This window comes from Syngnathus typhle, linkage group LG12 (genome assembly GCF_033458585.1).
Source record: "Syngnathus typhle isolate RoL2023-S1 ecotype Sweden linkage group LG12, RoL_Styp_1.0, whole genome shotgun sequence".
In the NCBI taxonomy this organism is placed as follows: domain Eukaryota; kingdom Metazoa; phylum Chordata; class Actinopteri; order Syngnathiformes; family Syngnathidae; genus Syngnathus; species Syngnathus typhle.
In genome coordinates, this window is record NC_083749.1 from 5,806,473 (window position 1) to 5,823,391 (window position 16,919).

The 16,919-nt window shown below is 41.0% G+C and overlaps 3 protein-coding genes across 3 annotated transcripts; 2 read left to right on the forward strand and 1 right to left on the reverse strand.

Moving 5' to 3' along the window:
• Positions 1-32: 32 nt before the first annotated feature.
• On the forward strand, positions 33-6,356 carry si:ch211-243g18.2 (uncharacterized protein LOC559906 homolog). The gene is made up of 11 exons (XM_061292742.1): positions 33-165; positions 2,481-2,599; positions 3,194-3,460; positions 3,561-3,686; positions 3,871-3,953; positions 4,016-4,172; positions 4,790-4,954; positions 5,023-5,148; positions 5,216-5,433; positions 5,578-5,603; positions 5,932-6,356. The coding sequence occupies exons 3-11, from the start codon at positions 3,203-3,205 to the stop codon at positions 6,045-6,047; spliced, it is 1,275 nt and encodes a 424-aa protein (XP_061148726.1). The 5' UTR covers positions 33-165; positions 2,481-2,599; positions 3,194-3,202; the 3' UTR covers positions 6,048-6,356.
• Positions 6,357-7,426: 1,070 nt separating this feature from the next.
• Positions 7,427-8,748, reverse strand: LOC133163160 (purpurin-like). The gene is made up of 5 exons (XM_061292800.1): positions 8,609-8,748; positions 8,413-8,530; positions 8,194-8,330; positions 7,880-7,992; positions 7,427-7,808 (listed from the first exon to the last, which is right to left on the reverse strand). Exons 1-5 carry the CDS (start codon positions 8,731-8,733, stop codon positions 7,585-7,587), a joined length of 717 nt encoding a protein of 238 aa, XP_061148784.1. The 5' UTR covers positions 8,734-8,748; the 3' UTR covers positions 7,427-7,584.
• A 1,548-nt stretch (positions 8,749-10,296) lies between these two features.
• On the forward strand, positions 10,297-16,719 carry pde6b (phosphodiesterase 6B, cGMP-specific, rod, beta). Its single transcript, XM_061292710.1, has 23 exons — positions 10,297-11,235; positions 11,304-11,615; positions 12,420-12,572; positions 12,638-12,727; positions 12,798-12,938; positions 13,004-13,078; positions 13,161-13,225; positions 13,348-13,414; positions 13,496-13,543; positions 13,618-13,767; positions 13,824-13,967; positions 14,056-14,121; positions 14,186-14,335; positions 14,409-14,516; positions 14,588-14,697; positions 15,154-15,241; positions 15,328-15,428; positions 15,522-15,629; positions 15,701-15,764; positions 15,825-15,899; positions 15,968-16,051; positions 16,128-16,281; positions 16,350-16,719. The coding sequence occupies exons 1-23, from the start codon at positions 11,077-11,079 to the stop codon at positions 16,388-16,390; spliced, it is 2,553 nt and encodes an 850-aa protein (XP_061148694.1). The 5' UTR covers positions 10,297-11,076; the 3' UTR covers positions 16,391-16,719.
• Positions 16,720-16,919: the final 200 nt, after the last annotated feature.

Sequence of the window (16,919 nt, forward strand, 5' to 3'; positions counted from 1 at the left end):
AATAATTGGAACTATATTTGAATTTTTATCGAGGAAGACGATCGAAGTTGTGCTCTTGAGCAAGGCACGGCCACACTCGCGTCGGAGCGAAGAGGAGGAGGACTTCCCCCGGGCCATGCAGAGGACAACGCTGGGCTCCCTGCCAACTTTCCACTTAAATAAAAGGTACACACACATGCGTCACTTTTTCCTTTCAACTTCCCATCCACTCAGCAGCTCGGCTTATAGATGCATATCTAAAATATCACAAGCCTTCTGAAATCATCATCTGCACTCACACACAAACATGCACGCTGATGTTTGTCTGACACACAAAAGCAGCACTCAGGATATGGTGGGGGCCAATGCGTGCTTTTACACAAAGTGGTTAACATATGTTGTTATATGTGCTTTTTTTTTTTTTTTCTTGCCCACTGATTAGTATCTTATCAGAAAATAGCTGGTGGGCACACCATCAAACTGACGTTGGGGCCCCAAGAGCCATCAGTCTGAGGCTTCAAAAAAAAAAAAAATCACTTCGTAAATATGGAATTATTCTCATGATCACATTGTTAGAGATCAAGATAAAATGCCGTAACAAGTAATTATGAGCAAATTGTGGTTAAAATACTTTTTTTGTGATTAGTGCTTGAATCAACTCGAACACAAACAAAATTAAAATAAAAGGAATAGTTGTGTGTACCTTTATTTTTTTTAGTGGTTCTTGACATGCCTGGAATTAAGTAAAAAAAAAAAAAGAAAGGGGGAAAAATGTGTTTCAAAATAATAAGTAAATAAATAAACAGCAAGAAAGTGAAAGGTAGCACCTGAACTAAAACAGGAAGTAATCACTTGAGGAGCTATTGAGAGGCTTCAGTCATGCTCCAAGTCCGGCATTTTTTTTTTTGGGGGGTGGACCTGACCTGATGGTCATAGTTGGCGGCTTGGCCTCGGTGTCAAGTCGCATGCGCCGCCGAGGGGATCACATGATCACTTGTGACAGGAGTCACAGGGAGTCAAGTGGGGTCACCAGGAGGATCCTGGCATCCTGCTCGTTTAATCACCCGTTTATTTGTTTAACAGCCAAACTTTGTCGTGGAGAAAAGCAGGAAGTGAAAGTTAAAGGATAACAGTGGATTTAGCTCATGTTTAACCTCATTTTTGTACATTGATAGCGAGATCCATCAATGGCGGGAGAACCATAGAGAGAAGCAGATAAATACTATTCTAAATATTATTGTACACCACTGTTTCATTAACAAACTAATAAAAATGAAATGCAAACGTATTGTTAACGGTAATTACAGTTGAAGTGTTTTTAAGAAAACAATTTTTAAGTTTGTTTTTGCATACCACCAGGGGGAGCCTGCATACCACATTATAGAATCCCTGCAGTAGATGATATAGAAAGATAAAGTCATGGATGGGGCGATAGTTTGATGGACAGACACTCATTTTATATTTAAAGTAAATGTACTTAATTGCTAAATTGATAAATACTAAAGGCAATTTAGTACTGCGCATACACTAAGTTGGCAGTTTGTATATCTCAGAATAGTACTTTGGAAACGGGCATTCTTAATCTTTTATTATTATTATCTTTATTATTCTAATATAATGTAACGTAATAAAATGTAATAAAAAGAAGATGGGCAAGGTAGCTTGTTGCTGCCCTCTTTTGGCAGGGAGAAATAAATGCTGATATGGAATAGACTGACTTTTCGTATTGTCGTGACTGTACATTTCACTTTCAATATATATATAATATATTTATATGATAGCACGTGATTGAAGTCTACTTCCAAAATGAAATTTCCTTCGTTTTTTTCCTGCATATTTCTTCTTTCTCAACAGAAGGAAAGGGAAAAAAATGTGTGTGTGATAACCTAAAGTGAAGTGGCGCATGTTGAGTATGATAAGAGATTTAATCACTACATTATTTGCGCCTTTTTTTTTTTTTCCCTACTGCCGCTTTCAAGACAAATCATCTCATCACTACACAGGCCACAAACCTGTTTTTGTCTTTCGCACACAAAAAATGTTGATTAGGGTCATGATGTAAATGGGGGAAGTGGGATATTTGCATCTCATTGAAATTGTAATATCAGCTTCTGTGGCAAACAAATGAGCTCCGTGCTCTAGCTCATTTGCATAGACCACTGCAGCCACAGTTACAAACACGTACTTTTTAAATGGCAGTGTGTGCACGGTTTCCTCATTCTTCTGGTTTAATAATTCACTGATGTTCAAGTTACAGTTACAATTGGAGTCTCCGTCCACAATAGTGAAACACTGATGAGACATTCAATAGCGGTGTGACACACGAGACGGCACACTTTGCCGTGCTAACATTGCTAAAACAATATCAAAGGCATATTTTTAGTATGTTAAATGCATTCATGCAATTTCACAGCTCTTTTTTTTTTTAACAATAAATTTAATCAACTAAATTGCATTGCAAATGCCTTCTATTGCGCAACACCTTCATTTGGTGTTTACAGGCCACGCCCACTTCCTGCTCACCTGAATATAAGCTCACCTTGCAGCATCAGCAGCACACAGCCCCTGCTGCCCTCCTTCACCCTGATTGTCGTTTCCAGTCCATCTTGAGAACATATTGGTAAGTTCCAAACATCTTTTATTCATCGTCTTCGCTTTTGAAAATGATCTCGCCGCATCAAGTGACAACAACAAAAATTGCATGTTTTTCAGTCACTGCTTACAAAAAACAGTTGCATTAAACAAAAGTGTGTTTTGTTGCCAACAAAGCTTTGGCTTATCTCTGTTACGGAATGCTCCTCGAATCATATTTAGCCCATCATTTTCTCATGTGAACAAGGAGTCCGTCTGTCCCCTGATGGCTCCTCTGTCGCGTTGCCAGGATCAAGTGACAGACACACAGAGAGGTTCCCTTGACGGCTAATCCACCTCTAGAACTCTCTTGAGAAAGGAACCCGGCCGGCCCAGCGCACACGGACAAACCTCTATACCCCCCCACACACACATACACAAAGGCCGACTGTCCTACATCCATACGTTGAATTGTCCAATGTACAGAAAGTAAGACGACACCAGGGAAAGAGAATGTCAAGCCTACAGAAAGAGCAAAAGGATTAGACCTGAAAGTTTATGATGTCATAACATACAGTGGAAGTCATGACTATTTTTTTTGCAAACATCTGACTAATGTCTTATGTCCATCATTTTACCACAGCGCCTCATCATGGCCTCGAGCATGTCACTTCGGGGTTACTCCATAAGCCGTCAGCCGTCTTTCACCAGCCGCTCCCTGATGGACACCAGCCGCACCCGGATTTCCGTCCCGTTCGCCAGCGGCGGCAAGCTGACACGATCGGCGTCCATCAGCCATGACCTCAGCGGACCGGCCACTTTGCAGCTGAACGGGCTGCACGGCAACAACGCCAACGACAAAGAGGCCATGCAGAGTCTCAACAGCCGTCTGGCCAAGTACCTGGACAAGGTAGACTTGTGTTGGGCTTTTTGGTCAGCAGCCAAGCGGAAGACGTGGATATGATATTACGGATGCGCTTTGATCGTATGAGCTCTTTTTGTCCTCGCAGGTGCACACGCTGGAACACTCCAACGCCGACCTGGAGATGAAGATCAAGCAAGTGATGATTGAGCGCATTCCAAAAGGCCATGACCTTGACTCCATGATGGCCCAGGCTCATGCGGTTGAGCAGGAGGTAGTACTGGACTCCTATATCTTAGCAGATATTGATAAATTAAAAAAATAAAAAGTGAAAAACTAGTTTTCAGTTGTAATTGCACAAATCACCACTAGATGGCACACTGCTTACCGAGGGAAATAAAAATGATGTCATATTTGGTCTAGTTAGACCGCATTCACCTCCTGTTAATGTTTATCAGGTGAGGAAGAAGACCCTGGAAAACGCTCGTCTCATGTTGGAAATTGATAACGCCAGGCTGGCTGCTGATGACTTTAGGATCAAGTGAGTAGTTAATGATAACACAAAAATATACTTCCTGGACACATCTGCTTCTGTTTCATTAGATGGGAGACTGAACTGGTGATGTGTCAGTCAGTGGAACGAGACTGCGTGGCCCTGAAGAAGGCAAAGAGCGACCACGACCAGATCATCGCCTCCCTCAGGGGCGACCTAGACAGCCTAAAAGAGGAACTTTACTTCCTCAGGAAGAACCACGAGGAGGTAGTCTATGTGCATTCATTCTTCATTGTTCATTTTCTGTCAATGGAAAAATATTGAAAATTTTATTTTATTTTATTTAGAAATCACACATTTTTTAGTTTTTGGTCATTTTCGCTCCCACTCAAATAGCAAGAAGGCAATATATATTTGACTGACCTAATTTGGTGGCTGAAAGTGGTCTTTTGGGGGGGGGGGGTCCTTTGGTTACAGCAGACACAAAGAGCAGGTAGATCTTATTACGCTAAGCCAGCCACTTTTATCCACTCAGCCTATGTGAGATATATTATAGCCAGGAAACGTATTATGAGCACAAAACTGTCCTTATCGACATGCAATTTAAAAAAAAAAAAAAACTTGCAGAAGTTATTCAATTTATTCGGGAATAAGATGTGGATCCTCTACTTTTGTCTTTGTTCAAATAGTAACCTAAGCCCTCCTTCATCATCTATTGATGAGCAACATCTAAATAATGTACTACAGATGCTCTCACGTTCTCATTAAACCTCTTCTACATGCGTGACTCATGTATTAGCACAAAATACAATTTAATAGTGTCAAAAAGTTATTTTATTCATCCACTGAATTTATTAGAAAAACCAACATCTCTGCTTCTGCAGGAACTGGAACAGATGAAGTCTCGTATAGCCCGGGATGAGGTTAACGTGGAGGTGGACTCGGCCCAGGGACCCGAGCTGGGAGCTGTCCTGTCTGAACTGAGGATCCAATATGAGAGCATCGTCAAGAAAAACAAGGAACATGCCGAGAACTGGTACCGCAAGAAGGTCTGGGAGCCGTCCGCTCATGTGCTTGGTGTGTCTTTTCGTTATCCGGTAATTATTGTTCTTTTCAGCTGGAGACGGTGCAGAACGATGTGAAGGAGAACAACGAGGCCCTGAGAGGTGCCCAGAGCGAGTTGGTTGACAGGCAGCGGTTTCTTCAAAACCTCGAAGTGGAGCTGGAGAGTTTGCAGAAGCAGGTGATTGGCTGCACGGCATAGTCATAAATAAAATTTAAAAAAAACAATGTCATATCTCCACCTTCAGGTTGCGGCCCTGGAAGGCAACCTAGGCGAAACTAATCACAAGTACGCTGGCGAGATGGAGCGTCTGCAGGTCACCCTGAACCAGCTGGAAGATGACCTCTCGCAGCTCCGCTTGGACATGCAGCGCACCAAGACCGACTACGAGCAGCTCCTGCGCATCAAACAGAACCTGGAGATGGAGATCGCCACCTATAGGCGCCTGCTGGAGGGAGAGGAAAGGTAAGTACTTTATTTACTTTACAAAAATGATTAGTATTTATAAAAAGCTTTTAGTGTATGCTAATGCTGTGCTTTCATTTTATTTTGTTAAGTGGCGATTTTATTTTTATTTATGTTCTAAGAAAGTTTATGTTTTATTTCCAGCCTTAAGGAAGTGCCACCACCAAAAAGTGAGTATTAGCTATAAAACAAAATAGCAACACTGTGACAGTAAATGAATTAAAAATAAATGTTATTACCTAATAATAATTATTATTATTTTTCTTAGAAACTGATGATTAATTTTAGATGCGTGCAGATTTTTCTTAAATGGAGCCAAAATGACAAAATTGTACCGTCATTTTATTCAACATAAATGATTTAATCGTGTTAAACGTATGACTGATTTTATTGACAGGTTGAGAAAAATACTTTTAGTCTTCAACACATCCAAAGTAAGTCATAATGTCTTATTGTAACATCCTCACTCACTTTTACGTCCTTTGCTTGCGTGTACAGAAGAACCCGATGTTCGCACCAGGAAGATCGTCAAAGTGGTGACGCAGACGATGATCAACGGAAAAGTGGTGAATGAATCCAGCGAGGTGGAGCAAATCGAAGAAACCAAGAAATAGGAGGTGCATTTAGGAGATCATAAAAAAAAAGCAAAAAGTATTTGAAAAATACGAATCTTTATTCATTACCGTGGGCATTATTCGTCTTTCTGTATTATGAAATGTATTCTAACATAGCCGTGCGTGCTAACACCATTCTTATATAAGATTATTAGGTGAAAAGGGCAGCTAACTAAGCGTTTTACAAAAGAATACCGAAAAAAATATTTACGTCTTCGGGTAGCGAAGTTTACCATAGCACGTGCAAGGAGAAAGTTTAAATCATCCTGTATTAATGTTTCACTCAATAAATGACATCATGCACTCTTATCATCAACCTAATTTGTTATACGAGACAGAGTTGGAGACAAAAGAGGGCGTAACATCACGGATTAGATAGATTAAGTGGTCTGCTGATGTTTTAAAATAACAGATGACATCTACACACAGAATTACCACAATGTAAAAAAAAAAACTGTCTAATTCTTTTGTTATGAGAATGAAAGCTTTCCTCGTGATGAGTAAGTTCACACAGTTGATCCCATCAGCGCTAAGCTAATTTAAGTCTTTAAGTCTGGCCTGTTGGCTAATACACAGCGTTTCGGTCAGCCACTCACTCACAATAAGCCCCTTTTACACGTGGGGCCCTTTCACCCCCATATCAATAGCACCAGGTTTTTTCACACAGAGATCCTGCAAAATTGTGCGCCGGAGCCGTAACGTGAGAACTCAGATTTTGACTGCGTGATCTTTCACGCAAAGGCACTATTATCCATTAGATGTGTGATATTAAGGAATTAATATGTATGTGTTTTTTCCAGTTTGTGGTACAGTGGAAAAAAAACACACAAATGTTTTGGGGGGGCTGAAAGAGTAATGTTGGAAGACCTTTAAAATTTATTGAGTATAGTTAGCATCAATTAAAATATTTTGCCAACCTGCTGTACTTAATATTTTATCGAACTTGCTGTGAATTTTTTAGTTCCAGCAACATTATTTTTTTGCAGGTTTTTTTTTTGAGTGATAGTTACACTCTGAATTAATTTTTCTTTAAATTATGTTTTTTTTTATTAGCTTTATGGATACATACCAATTGTAATTCTAAACTGCTCCAGATGATATTTTTATATGCTGCTGATGGTTTCTATCGTTACCAAAAGCAAGACCTGACCACTGCTGCATTCAAAATGACAAATATGATCCTTACCCTCTTGGCTTACCGTAGAATTAGCATAACTAAAGTGTGAAAACATCAGACCACCAGTTAAGCCCCTTAGTACTCTGTGTTTCACACATGTCTGGCTTCTTACGGGATCAAGAAGGGATCAACAGCTCAGCACATTTCCGAGCCTCAGGGTACAAATTTTCATGCATTCACAAAACGAAGACAGATGTTGGTTTTAGAAAAAAACATATTTAATGTTACATTCATTCACAGACCACCGAAGAACATCCTAAACTTGGACTCCAGGTATGAAGATTTTATGACATCAGTTCTTTTTCACATCACTCTTGCTTTCAAGCCTCGTCTGGCTTGTCCACTCCCGGTTTTCCCTTCTTAGCAAGCTCCGGACTGTAGCACGGGCTGGAACTGTCCGACCATGCAGATGTCTTCCTGCTTCTGGCGGACGATGCGTTGGATGGCGGGGGGCAGGCCGCGGGGGTTCCTGGAGAAGACCAGGGCGTAGCCGTCATCGCAGCTACCGTCCTCCTTGACGGTGCGGCAGGCGTAGGTGATGGCGTAGTTGTCGTAGTCGGTGTCGATCACCCAGTAGTTGTCACCTGGAGAAGGTTAGGAGTCACGTACTGTTAGGAAAGAGCAAGAGAATGCGCCATTTTTTTTAAATACTTGCCTCCACTGGACAGATAACTGGCCAGTCCCTGGTAGTTCATGAACATCTTGCCGGGGGTCGCGGGGTCAGGGATGGAGTACTGGGCGGCCATGTCGGCGCATACCACCCAGAAGCTGCAAATGGAAATTTTCATTTTTGAAAGCAATTTCTCTACTTCCTCTTTTGGCTAGTAGCTAAGTTTAGCCTGGGTTGTTAGCGGAAATTGCAGAGAATGTGATCAAGCATTTCTGATTTCACATCTTTTGACCGACATTTGAAAGGTCTAAAAAAAAAAAAGGACAACAGAATTCCGAGAACCGGAATGTCCAACTAACCCGAAAAGGGTCACACGTCCTTTGGAGGACGCCGTCATGCTTCCGTCATCATCGATGGTGTACTCGGCCGAGATGTTGTCCTGCAGGAACAAGCCTTCTGGATCCTTCTTCTGTAGAGCGTACCACTTTCCGGCATACTGAACGATGGAGAAGATTAATCAGTCAAGCACTTCCTTTTTCTTTCTTTCCCATCTGTGAAGGCTTTACAGATATACTTACCCTTTTGGGATCAAAGTCCTGTTTGACGGAAAAGCTGTCCACCACGCATGAGGTGGACAGACAACTCTCAATGCAGGACAGAACAACCAGCAGGACGGCCAGCTTCTTGGACGCCATTCTGGAAGAACATCACATCATGGGGTGAACAGAGAATTCCATTTCAGACAATCAATTCACCAAGATCGATCGGTCTTACCTTCTTTCTATACAAATATGAGCAAGAAGCACTTGTATGTGTCCAAAGACTCGATCGGGTCTTGTGTCCAACGCCGTCTCCTTTATATACAGCCCAACACAGACCAGCTTACGACTTATTTTCATTGCCGGGAACTAAATAAGGTGCTTAAATCTAGAGGTAATCTCTAGAGGTCCTTACGCTAAGATGGCTTCTGTGTTCAAACTTGCCTAAGATTTACAGGACGATTAAAAAAAAAAAAAAAAAACTAGACTCTTATGTCACTAATTTTGCAAATTGCCCTGCTCAAATCCGCAAAGAAAGACTCCGACACTGATCAACAACTTTTACTTAAGTTATTTTTTTTTGCTTCCTGAATGACTGAGCTATTATAATAGCCGCAAAATAAAAAAAAACACTTATCTTCTCCCCACGTGTGAACTAATGAACTTCCCAGATTAACCTCGGCCACCTGAGATTACTGCTATTATTATGGAGCGGCGTTACGAAAAGCATCCCAAAATGTCCGCTGCTGAGCGTGTCTCCTGATTAAAGCTAGCCACATAAAGGACATCAAGTTCACGGGCTTCACGTAAACACACTAAAGGGCATCCTCGGCGAGACAGACGACACACAAGCCAATCAAGTCAGACGATCTATTTTTTTCCTCCTCTGGGATGTAATCCGTCTTGTGTGGTCTGAAATGGCTCGCGGGCGCAAATAGATTCACTATGTAACTTGTAGCTATTGAATAAAAAGTTGTTGTGTTTATAATGTTTCGGAAAAAATGTGATAATAATTGTCAAAAGTAAAATAGAAAATAATCACACCTGCAAATTTTTTTGTTTCAAAATTAATTGTTATTTTCTAAGAGGGGGGTTTCTCCATCTCCCTTCAAAAGCATTTATTTATTTTCTAATTTGTAGTTTAGCTTTGAAACATTGGCGGAGCTAAGGGGGGTGTACTGCGGGGGCACTGTACCCCCCTACACACAGGTTAGAGCCCCTGAAACCAGACCAATTGACTTTTGGGTAATTTCCAACTTTTCAGGGAATTATTTTCAACATTTCCACACATGCCCCATTGGGAAAATATAATATATTTAATAATATGATATAATAATCTGTTTTTCTAAAGTTTTTTTTTTTTTTGTGCAAAAAAAATTGTTTTTGTGTTTTGCAGACCCCTGCCCCCCCCTCACCCGCAAAGAAAAAAATCCTAGCTCCGCCAGTGGTTTGAAATATATCTTTAGTGTCAGCACTCCTGAACCTTTTTTACACACCTCGTGTCAATTATCAAAGAGGGTGAATGTCACTTAGGACATTAAATTCTTATCCACAACATTCTCTATTCGTTAATGCTCTTTTTTTTTCTCAAGTAGGAGAAGACATGGCTTTGCAGGAATCGGAAAGAAACCCCGAAGTATTAAACCTTTCCGCCACCTGGTGGTCAGTATGTCTACTGCACCTTGATGGTAAGTGCATAAATTGATCTCACCAAGAAAATGCACTGAAGTACTGCTGTCATGATTTTTTTTTAAAAGATACTTATCCGTTTAGATCTTTTATATGGTGATTAATTTATAAAATGTTACTAAAACATTGCACAGGAAATGAAAGTTTTATCATGGTGTCAGTTTAAATCTGGAACAAATTGGCAAAAAAACACACATCCATACACACTGGTACTGTTGTAGGCTATTATAGTTGAAACAGATGATTAAATATGACCTTTTCTAATATGCTGATGGAAACCTAGCTTACACAATCCATTGTCACCCCCTTGTGGTGCAAAGGTGTGAACAACAACAACAGACGTGGCATTTCAAAGAGTTGTGGTGCCGGGATAATCAGCACCTGCCCCAACTAAATCAGGCTTATGCTTGAGGAGGCCTTGTTTAATAAGCACTTAAAGAGCTTCCATGGGCAGACCTGGAAGTGGCCATCATTTATTTGTATTTTTTTGCTGAGTCTTCATTTTTGCACACAGAAGGAAAACTTTATGAATCACAAAATAGGGAAATATGTTACAGTAGCTTGGATACAATTAATTTTGATGTTTGGGAGGGGGATCAGAGTCCAAGTCCTCCTGGTTAGGATGCTTCCTAGATGAAGAAGTGGATCCAAATAAGGCCCTGTTAAGCCTTGGCAGAAGTCTCGACCAAATGCCAATCTATTCTCGAGTTGATATCTCTATGACAGTGATCAGTGGCCGTGTGGGAGTAGGAGACGATCACCTGACTAGAAGATCCCCTGCTAACCTTTACAAGTATCTGCTGAGGGCAGGAGGATTGTTTGCATTCAGCCCTCTGCTTCTCATCAGGGCTCTCACACGAGGGGGGGATTACTATTACGGCTAACCCGAAGAAGCCCAAACTGGATCCCACGGCACCTTTTAGTTAGTTTGTTAATATTTGGAGGTAGCTTAGTGAGAGCAAAGAGCTTTATTGTTGCCTTGAAGAGGCTGCCATCGTTGACACAGAGGGAAAGATGGGCGTGCAAAAGGAGGACGTAGAGAAGTTCCTCAAAGAGAACCCGGCTTTTGCTAAGGAGTACTTTGCTAAGAAGATGAGCCAAAGCGCCATATCGAAGGTGTCGGGACTCCAGGAAAAACAGGTGGACTTCAGCCAACTCCAGGAACTCAGCCAGGTAGTCATAATATTCGACTGGAAAATAAAAACCCAAATGGGAAAGATTATTCTCTCTTTGTTCCTCAGGTGGAGGAAAGTCGGATCATGTATGACCTGATCACAGACATGCAGGAGAACATCAACATGGAAAAAGTGATCTTCAAGATCCTCAAGAGAATCAGCGCGTTGATCCACGCCGACCGCTGCAGCTTGTTCATGTACCGGCAGAGGAACGGCATCGGCGAGTTGGCCACCAGACTCTTCAACGTCAACACCCAGTCCGAGCTGGACGAGTGTGTCGTACCGCCCGATTCTGAGATCGTCTACCCGCTGGACTTGGGGATAGTCGGTCATGTAGCCCAGACCAAGAAGACAGTGAACGTGAAGGATGTCAAAGAGGTAAGAGGACCAAAAATGACTAAATGTCGTCCTTATTACTACCGCTAGGTAGCAGCAAAACACCATAAAACCACCTCAAATGTATTTTTTGGCCTATATGCGTTTGTATTGAGGATATTTGAAAACTATTTATATTTGAAAATATTGTGTCCCACACAATCAATTTTCTCATATAAAACAAAGACAAGTAAAGAAGCACACAACGTTGATTTTATTTTAAAAAAGAGAAGCAAAAAAATAGGTTCACACATAAATAGTGTTTTGAACACTTTTGGGTGAAGACAAACCAGTGATGAGTGAATACAGCTACACTTGCAGCTATATTTGACCAAGTGAAGGTTTAATCCACTTGTTAGACATAATCCATTTATTTGCAGACCCGCTCTAGTGGATTACACGGCGCTTGTATTTAGTCAGCAGTAATAGTTTAGTCGTGTCGGCATACATTTTTAACCTTTTATATCAGGTTCAAATATTAGTGCTGAAATCTCTTATTTGTATGTTTGAGATGTGCTCAATTGTGTTAATTACACTCTAAATAATTCTGAAATAATATTTGAATTTAAGTGACTATCTCATTGTTCTTAAATTTAATTGGGACTAGCAAAAGAAAAAAGTGGTGGTATTTGATTGTTATTTTGAACCAGTCACTTTATGATGAGACTACAAAAGTGTTGTCATATTCACATATAAAATAATAATAATAACAATAAAAAACAATAGTGTAAAATAAATAAATACATTAATAATAATAAAATCATAAAATCATAATAAAATGAAAATCTTCTGTATGTTCTTTTTCAGAACCAGTACTTCAGCTCATTTGTGGATGAGCTCACTGATTACGAGACCAGGAACGTTCTGGCCACGCCTATTCTTAATGGCAAAGACATGGTGGCCGTGATCATGGCCCTTAACAAGACAACGGGGCCACATTTCACAAATGAGGATGAAGATGTGAGACGAGAAATTTAAAAAACAAAAGTACTGTGGAACATTCTTAGTGATGTGTTGTTTTGCAGCTCTTTTCAAAGTATTTGAAAATCGCCACGTTGAACTTGAAGATCTACCACCTGAGTTACCTCCATAGCTGTGAGACTCGTAAAGGACAGGTGATGCATGTTACATTTGATCAAAGTCACCCCTCTTATAAAATTGAGCATTAATATCTATTTTTGATAGTTGCTGCTGTGGTCCGCCAACAAAGTTTTTGAAGAGCTGACCGACATCGAGCGGCAGTTCCACAAGGCCTTGTACACGGTGCGAGCCTACCTCAACTGCGACCGCTACTCGGTCGGCTTACTTGACATGACCAAAGATAAGGTGAGTTTTCCTTCTTTATTTTATTTTTTTCCCCAACCACACAAAATTCCATCTCTGTCTTTCAGGAGTTCTTTGACGTGTGGCCGGTATTAATGGGAGAGCAGCCACCTTACGCTGGGCCTCTAACACCTGATGGAAGGGTGCTCTTTTTTTATTTATTTTTTATTTCAGAATAAGTAAGAAAAATACACAATAAAGTAATAATATATTTGTTTTTTTAAGGAAGTACATTTCTACAAAGTCATTGATTACATACTACACGGGAAGGAAGACATCAAAGTAATACCGTAAGAAAATACGTTTTTATCTGTCGTCCTGACTTGATTCACAATATCAAAATAAATGTTATCAAAATTTAGTCAGATCTGTGGCTAACAATAAATACTTTATTTTTTATTTTTTTCTGTAGTAATCCACCAGCAGATCATTGGGCCTTGAGCAGCGGCTTGCCTACTTATGTTGCTGAAAGTGGCTTTGTGAGTTTCGTTTCAAGTCATGACAACAATATCCGCTTCAATCTCGGTTTCCCTGACCATAACTTCTTTCACCCTCCTTAGATTTGCAATATTATGAACGCGGGATCGGACGAGACGTTTGACTTCAAGGTATGAGATGAATAACGGTGAAAGTTGGTAAACACCACTCAGTGAACACGATATATTTTGTTCTTATGATCCAGTCTGAGGCGCTGGACAGCAGTGGATGGACCATCAAGAATGTTCTCTCCCTCCCGATTGTCAACAAAAAGGAAGAGATTGTAGGCGTGGCCACTTTTTACAACAGAAAAGACGGAAAGCCTTTCGACGATCAAGACGAGCAGCTCATGGAGGTAGGAGATTCTTGCCATCCCGTCATCAAAGTCCTGATGTTCTGTTTGTCTCCAAGGCTTTGACCCAGTTTTTGGGCTGGTCAGCTTTGAACACGGACACGTACGACAAAATGAACAAGCTGGAGAACCGTAAAGACATCGCCCAGGACATGGTGCTCTACCACGTTAAATGTCGGAATGATGAAATTCAAAATATCCTGGTCCGTACTTTTGTCTAGTTCCCACAAAGGTTGAATCGAGTTCTGCTCATGTCGTAACCGAACATCTGCCTTTTCCATCCCCTCCCAGAACACCAAAGAGGTCTACGACTGCGAACCGTGGGAGTGTGAAGAAGATGAGCTTCTAAATATTTTGGTAAAAACTTTAAGAACGTAATGTTGGGTGGAATATAGTGTGTCAAAGCTGTTTCCATTCGCAGAAAAAAGACCTACCTCCTCTGATTAAAAAATTTGAGATCTACGAATTCCGTTTTTCGGATTTCAACTGCACCGAGATGGAACTGGTCAAGTGCGGTATTCAGATGTACTATGAAGTCGGCGTCGTCAAGAAATTCCAAATCCCACAGGAGGTGATTTCACTCTTGTATCATCAAACAGTTCCGGCGCCTTCTAAGCTTTTGCGCTTCCGTCGGTTTTCGTCAGGTGCTGGTTCGCTTCATGTACTCTTTGAGTAAAGGCTACAGGAGAATCACGTACCACAACTGGCGCCACGGCTTCAATGTGGGACAAACCATGTTCACGCTCTTGACGGTATTCGTCGACGTGCTTATTCAGATGAAAATGCAGGCAGCTTTTATTAGTGTTGGATGTCTTTGGGCCAGACGGGAATGCTGAAGCGGTACTATACCGACTTGGAGGTCATGGCCATGATTACAGCAGGCTTCCTTCATGATATTGACCACAGAGGGACCAACAATTTGTACCAGGTCAAGTAAGTGCTGCTTGATTTATTTGCTAGACTCACCGGAAATGTTTGGCCCTAAAGTATGTTTGAAAATAATTTGGGCTGTCATTATCAAATTAATAACATCGATTAATCGGATACAATTTTATTTGTATTATTTTTGCTTGATTATTGTTTTTTTCTAGCAATTTTTGTTTATTTGGTATCATTTTACAGATAAAAAAAACAACAGCTAAGCAATATTACACAAGGAGGATTGAAGCTCATTGTTTTCCAAAATAAAAGCAAATGTCTGAATTAAACACAAAAGATAAATCAGTCTGCTGTTTTTAATGGAAGACTCGAGAAATCAGAAATATTACTTTTGAGAGCCTGAAATGAGAAAATATGGAGCATCTTTAGAAATGGCTCCAAATGATGACTCGATTATTCGATTAATTTTGACAGCTGTAAAAAACAATTCTGGTATTTGAATGTTAACAGGTCAGGCAACCCTCTCGCTAAGCTGCATGGATCTTCCATTTTGGAACGACACCATCTGGAGTTTGGAAAATTTCTCTTGTCTGATGAGGTGAGAATCTCCCTTAAAAAGTATCAAGTGTCTCTTTATTCCCCCAAAAATATATGCCTTCCTTTCTTTTCTGTCCTCACTCATAGTCACTGAACATCTACCAGAACCTGAACAGACGACAGGTGGAGCACGTCATTCACCTCACGGATATCGCCATCATCGCCACCGACCTCGCCCTTTATTTCAAGTTAGCCGTCGTTCTTCTTCTTCTTCTCACATTGGGTAGATCGCCACAAAGAATACACGAGAATAAACAATAATACCTCTCCTCACATGCTAGAAAGAGAACCATGTTCCAGAAGATTGTGGACCTTTCGCACACGTATGAAGACGAAAAAAAGTGGGTTGATTTCATGTCTCTTGAAACAACCAGGAAAGAGATACTCATGTGAGTACACCCCCCCCCCCAAAAGAATCCTCCTGCTACTTGTGTTTAGCCGCTAAAGTTTCTCACCGCAGGGCTATGATGATGACCGCTTGCGACTTGTCCGCCATCACCAAGCCTTGGGAGGTCCAAAGCAAGGTGAGAGGTCACGTGGAATTGTAGAAAAGCATCCGCAGTGACTATTTATTTGTCGTTCAGGTTGCTTTGTCTGTGGCGGCAGAGTTTTGGGAGCAAGGTGACCTAGAGAGGACAGTACTGGAGCAACAACCCATTGTAAGTCATTAGAAATGATTTGCTGATACATTTCCTGTTCTAATCCGCCTCACTTTTGCATCCACCAGCCCATGATGGACAGGAACAAAGCAGCAGAGCTCCCCAAGCTTCAATGTGGTTTTATCGACTTTGTCTGCACATTTGTCTACAAGGTGATGCTTCGCTCGATTGGTTAAATCAAAATGATATTGCGAAAGGATTAATTGGATTTTTTTTTGTTTTGCACAGGAGTTCTCCCGCTTCCACCCACAAATCCAACCCATGCTTGATGGAATCCTGAACAACAGGAAGGAGTGGAATGCCAGAAAAGAAGAGTATGAGGCTCAACTTAAAGTCATAGAGGACCAGAAGGCCGCAAAGCAGGCGGCCGCAACCAGTAAAGGTGCTTCCTCATTTTAAGTTGTGATTTAATGCGGAGGAGTTTTAGTAACTATTTCCTTCATCCACCAGCAGATAACGCCGGCGGTTCCAAGACCTGCACGGTGTGCTGAAACTCTCAAGGAAAATTTGGTGAGAACTGTAGGCTGTGTCGAGGGGGGAAAAAAATTGGGGCGCAATTGTGGTCTGCAGGAAATTGGTGCTTATCAAGAAAGAGAATCGGAAGCAACATTTTCTAGTTTTATTTCTATTTCCATACTTGGACTGTGTAAGTGTGTATGTACATATGGTATGTAAGTGTGTCCCAATTGTACAGATGACTTTTGGGTTGCTAGTCAACTCTAGCGTAAAAGTGACCATGTAAATACACCGTTGTCTTGAAAGAAAAAAAAAACAGGCTGCTGAGTTTCTTCTCTTTTTTTTTTACTATAGTAAATTTTTAGGTTCCAACCCATTTTCAATCACGCTTATCCGCATTCGGGTTGCAGGTGAGTCCAAATTTATTTTTTGTTGAGTAATCAACAACGTCACACACAAGACCTTTTGGAGTGGAGTGTTTCTGTCCACACTGCACTTTCTACTACTGGCGGGTGACCCCAATCCTGGGATTATTGCTGCTAAACAAGGCCGAGATTACAACTG

What these genes read in the sequence shown, in the direction of transcription:
- si:ch211-243g18.2 (XM_061292742.1), top strand. Translation starts at nt 3,203, where the DNA reads ATGGCCTCGAGCATGTCACTTCGGGGTTACTCCATAAGCCGTCAGCCG. An exon ending in TGGAGAGTTTGCAGAAGCAG is followed by an intron (nt 5,149 to 5,215) that starts GTGATTGGCTGC and finishes CTCCACCTTCAG; the next exon opens with GTTGCGGCCCTGGAAGGCAA. An exon ending in GGAAGTGCCACCACCAAAAA is followed by an intron (nt 5,604 to 5,931) that starts GTGAGTATTAGC and finishes TTGCGTGTACAG; the next exon opens with AAGAACCCGATGTTCGCACC.
- LOC133163160 (XM_061292800.1), bottom strand. Translation starts at nt 8,733, where the DNA reads ATGAAAATAAGTCGTAAGCTGGTCTGTGTTGGGCTGTATATAAAGGAG. An exon ending in CATATTTGTATAGAAAGAAG is followed by an intron (nt 8,531 to 8,608) that starts GTAAGACCGATC and finishes ATGTTCTTCCAG; the next exon opens with AATGGCGTCCAAGAAGCTGG. An exon ending in AGGACTTTGATCCCAAAAGG is followed by an intron (nt 8,331 to 8,412) that starts GTAAGTATATCT and finishes TCCATCGTTCAG; the next exon opens with TATGCCGGAAAGTGGTACGC.
- pde6b (XM_061292710.1), top strand. Translation starts at nt 11,077, where the DNA reads ATGGGCGTGCAAAAGGAGGACGTAGAGAAGTTCCTCAAAGAGAACCCG. An exon ending in AACAATTTGTACCAGGTCAA is followed by an intron (nt 14,698 to 15,153) that starts GTAAGTGCTGCT and finishes GAATGTTAACAG; the next exon opens with GTCAGGCAACCCTCTCGCTA. An exon ending in ACCAGGAAAGAGATACTCAT is followed by an intron (nt 15,630 to 15,700) that starts GTGAGTACACCC and finishes TTCTCACCGCAG; the next exon opens with GGCTATGATGATGACCGCTT.